The 4,932-nt window shown below is 36.5% G+C and overlaps 1 protein-coding gene across 3 annotated transcripts in view; it reads left to right on the top strand.

The window, feature by feature from the left end:
- The window catches only part of LOC102191994 (kynurenine--oxoglutarate transaminase 3-like), a 13,102-nt gene extending 12,160 nt beyond the window's left edge, over window positions 1-942 (top strand). For all 3 annotated transcript variants that reach the window (XM_005727213.2, XM_005727212.1, XM_005727211.2), the window contains exons 12-14: window positions 257-330; window positions 416-502; window positions 608-942. In XM_005727213.2, coding sequence (XP_005727270.1) covers window positions 257-330; window positions 416-502; window positions 608-664 — 218 coding nt within the window. In that variant the 3' untranslated portion in view covers window positions 665-942. The remainder of the gene's footprint in view (window positions 1-256; window positions 331-415; window positions 503-607) is intronic.
- Window positions 943-4,932: the final 3,990 nt, after the last annotated feature.

Raw genomic sequence — 4,932 nt, 5'->3', positions numbered from 1 at the left:
ATATAGTTATTTGTCTTATATCGTGATATTTATCGTTATCGCCTGAAATGAAAAAAGCATATCATGATATGAAAAAATCTTATATCACCCAGCTCTAATTAAATGTCATTTTCATAAGAAATGGGCTGGAAAAACCCCCAAGCTGCAGCAACACCTCAAAAATAACCCAGTAAGGATCTGCTGACTTGACAACTGGTCAGTGAGACTGTTCCTTACCCTTAAAATGTATATCTCCCCCTCTCTGTGTTCATTATAGATCAGGACCTTTCACATATGGATGAGGATGAAGCCTATGACTACAAGTTTGTGAAGTGGATGATTAAAGAAAAGGTGAATATTTCTTCATTCTACTATATTGGAAGCAACATGTTTTTAAAATGCTTTTTAAAAAAATGGAAATATATATTTTACACAGAAACTAGCAGCCATTCCAGTTACTGCATTTGTTGGAGAAGAGTCTACGAAAGACTTTGAGAAATATATTCGCCTTTGCTTCATTAAGGTAAACACACAAAGTGTCAATAAACACAGTACCTCTAAAATTATCCAGTGAAGATGAATATTGGCTGAGGTGCAGTTTTTATTTTTCCTCCGTTTCTCTTAACAGCAAGATAGTACTCTCGACGCAGCGCGGAGTATCTTGAAGAGCTGGACGAAGGTTTAACGGGAGGTGCTTCGGAAGACTTAAACTCTACACTAACTGGAAATTAGTCAAATGTATTAGAAGAGTTGAATATAGAGTACATAATTTGAACTGTACAGTGTGTTAGGAGAAAGGAAACCCAAATATTGAATAGATGAAAAAACCCTAGTCAGTCATTCTGTTTTTGGCTGTTATTTGTTGAGGGTTAAATCTTGAAACACAACAGAACAGGAAGAAAGAATCTGCTGTAACTGTGCCTTTTCTGTGTCCTTTCCACTAAAGTCTTTCCACTAAAACTATGGGACTGGTTTGTTAAAACTTTATTGTGATCAAATGTTTTGTAAAATTTTAGTGCTAATCATTGGATTAACAGCAATCTGCTGGTACCAAACATCCATAAAGGTTTAAGACTCCTTTTAAAAAGTACAGTTATTAAATGTATTGACAAGGATGCTGAAGATGTAGCTCCCAGGCAGGAGGAAATGGGAACGATATCAAAGGAAGGAGATACATGAATATAGTGAATGAGGACATGCAGAGGGGTTGATTTATTAGAAGTAGATGTTAGGGATAGAGTGAGCTGAAGGCCGATGATGCACTGTGGCGATCCCTAAAGGGAGCAGCCCAAAGAAGCTTGAGAATTAATGTATTGACAAAATTTCGTGTTATTTTGTTTTCTGTTTCTCTGCTTAAATCATTTGATTTGTTCTCATTGGTGCAGTTTGTTTTGCAGTGCAGGCATGCTCACTGTGAAAAAGAACACATTAAGACATTACTAAAAAACAAATAAATAAAATGCAGTTAAAAGCTTTATGGAATACATAGAATCCAGTTAACTAAAGTACAGTAAAACCACTCAGAGGGAAAACCAGTTAAATTTTTTGAACCCGAACCAACGTCAGTTTTAATGATCCAGGAACAACACCAACACAGGGATATGTTCTTACCTTTTACTCCTAGTTTTGGATGTGAGATAACATTTGAGGATTGTTTTCAACTGTTAGAAATTCTTTTTGTAATGTATGGGAACAAGTGAATCTCTAAATAATCCTGGCCAAAAACACAAGGTCTCATACAGCATTGTGATACCACTTGCCTTTGGCATCACAACCATTCAGGTGAGTCATAACTATCTAGGAGCCAGAAAGAAAAAAGAAGTCCAATTAGGACTCCCTCTTAGTGAAGTTTTTAGTGAAGTCTTATAAGATTTATTTATTTATTTATTTTTTGCAGTCATTTTCTCATTTCAGCGTAATGGACAGATTTAATTTTGTAAAAACTGACAGCAATGAGATTGCATGTCAAACTGCTATTCATGCCACGTGACTGTAATCGTGTTGCTAGCCGTGTAGCTGTGTTACGTGGCTGCTAAGCTACAACTTCAGCCCTCAATTGACAAAAGTTCAGTGTCAGCTTGAATACTTATAAAAATGTGACGTCCTGTGTCGTTTTAAAGCTGTTAATGCAGAGACCGTGTACTCAAACTTATATAAAATGCTTAAAAAATTTTCTGGGATCCCCATGAATGCAACATTTATTGCCATGCTCCTCAGCACCAAAACGAATTGCACTCAAATGCACTTGGGGAAAACACCTGCTCAGCCACCACCTTTATCCTACTCTATAATTCGCTTTCAACATTTTTACTCACCCCTCTTTTCTTTCTCTACTTATTTCTCAACAACCAGTCCTTTCTCATCTCTGCTTCCTGCCTTTATTACATCCTCTTAGCTAGCACCAACAACAATCCCATTCCCTCATATTCTAGTTCTTCTACATTTTTTTTGTCTACCCCTTACATCATATCTTTGGCTCTAGTAGTGTCACCTTCTGTTATGACATGGAACTACATCAACTTGACAACAAATACTTCCTGGTCATTGCAACCCCAACAGGTTCACTTTAGCAGTTGAAATTACAAGTTACAGTGCGCTGGACCTGGATGTGAACCAGCAGTCTGCTTCACAAAAAGGATACCCCTGTAAGCGGGCAATACAGTTTTATACCACAACAAAAACAAGTATTCTTATGACTCTCTTCTTCTGGGTAGCGACGTGGCCATTTCCCCCTGGGGATTTTCTGCTCCACTCCATCCACGTGTAAGCTTGTCTGAATCTGTTCCTTTCCTGGAAAAAAGACAGAGAAAGAAAAACAGCTGCATGAGCTTCTCAAAGGTGTAGTAATCATGACTTTCATGAAACAATTCCATGAAAAGATATAAGCATTTGTAAAGATAATCATGTTAGTGATACAGCAAGAAATATCGCAGCTTAATTGTTTAAATAATAAAACGAGTGCTGTACATACATTGTTGATACAGCAAAGGTAGTTAAAAAATTTGAAATATCTAAAGGCTGCTTGCAACATGGAAACTGTTACCAAAAATGCTATTCCTAGATAATGTAGTAGTTTTGTGTTAAAAGTAGTGGATAAATAAAGAGATATCTATAGTAATTAAAGTAGTTAAGAAAATAATCAAGCTCAAAAATAAATTTTATATAATTAATAGTTAAATGATATGAATTTGATCATAGTTTAATCTATATATTTATTTATAACATTACAAGAAAATGAAGCACTGCTGTGAACCACTTGGGGGAGACAAAGTACATCAGACTGAAAGAAAAATCCACTTTTAATGTGATATTTAGTGTTTTGGATTCCCCTGTAACATGAGTGATGCAAGGGAAAAAATGGCTCAGTTAAAGAAATAAACCTGTCTTTGATTTTAAATTGATTGTTTTTAAAAACGACTTCTGCTTTTACAGGATGGAAATAACAGAGTTCAAAATGATTCATGATCTTTGAAGAGTGTTGGTATTTTTACTTATGTACTCTGGGATTTCCTGCTATAGTGTGAGGTTTTTGAGTGGGAGATGTTGCGTGTAAGCATGATTGGTCTGCATATAGTCATACTAATGAGTCTTTTTTAAGGGTCTTACTTAACAGAATGTTATAAGACTGGTCATTTATTTAACTAAAAGTATTTTGTATTTGTTGTTGAGTAAATGAAACCCTACTTCAAAAGTGTTTTTAATCACAGTTCTGGGCTTTTTTCTTTGGTAGAATGTGAGCTGTTCTGTAGCGAACAGGCAAAACCTTGAATGTTATAATGTGAACCATCTTGTAAGAAGTCAAAATGCAAGTAAATTACTGAGTTTACCTAAATTATTGAATCTAACTGTCTAATAATCACACAACAATGAATTTCATCATTGTGGATACTAAACATTTGATGTACTCCAAATATTAGCTGCATAACCAATACACCCGGTGAGGAGGCTGCGGTATCTTTCCTTTAAATATTTGGAGTAGCATGATGGTACCTGGACAAATGATGGCATTCCATGCTTAAAACATGTCTCTGTGTGCTCTGCAAATTGTGCACCATAAATACTGAACTTAAAGCCATTTCCAGCTGTCGTAGCCAACAGGGCTGTGCCTGCATTTAATGTGGTGGAGGAATCATTATCTGATGAAATGCTTTTAATTGTAGCCTCAGAGTTAATAGTTAACGTTCCAAGCTACTTGGCATGAAATTGTGCTGTTGGTAGGGATGAAGGTGCTCTGTTCTGCTAGGCAAACAAGAGGGCCGTGATGAGCCCCCCCCCTCCCCTCGACCTCTAGATTAACATCAACACACCGTGACTGTGTGAACCTTTCAGTGTATGTAGCTGATGATGTTATGGAAACTAGCAGCCAGTTTTTTACATAATCACACACAAAAAAATTACACCTGCCTCTTGAACAAAAGATCCCTTTCCTGTGCTTATACCCTCCTGTCACTGAGGCCTGACTCAGTGTCCACAGCCTCATGGTCATAAAATGTCAGCAGTAATTTGATCCCTGGGTCTGTGCTGCTTTACCCATGAAGAAATCATGAGGTTGTCCCTAATAACCTGCTGTGATTTGACTACAGTGAATAAAAACTAAAAGGATTTAATGTGTTTGAAACTTGGCAACAGATGGCACATGTTTATCAGTAATATTAATTACTTAGACCACATGACTTTTCAAGTGATTTCGGGACAGTTTTTGCTAAAGTAAAGCAGGCACTACCAGCATGTTGATCATTTACTGTACAATGTGTATGTGTTGATCTATTAAATTCAGTTCTGTGTTTAGTTTGCTATGTAGCTATGTAACAGTATTTTTTGTATGTTTGTGTTACCTAAGACAAACCTAAGGCGATCCTTTGGTTCCTCTGTCACAGAAACTAGTACAAATGTACATTAGCATCGTAACACCAGTGTGTGAGGTGTAGTAAGATCAGTGCAAATAAATTAGAT

Source organism: Pundamilia nyererei, unplaced genomic scaffold, assembly GCF_000239375.1.
Source record: "Pundamilia nyererei isolate P.nyererei 1_Seehausen unplaced genomic scaffold, PunNye1.0 scaffold00023, whole genome shotgun sequence".
NCBI classification, from domain to species: domain Eukaryota; kingdom Metazoa; phylum Chordata; class Actinopteri; order Cichliformes; family Cichlidae; genus Pundamilia; species Pundamilia nyererei.
The sequence above is the reverse complement of the archived record's forward strand: the minus strand, read 5'-3'. Positions and strand labels throughout refer to the sequence as shown.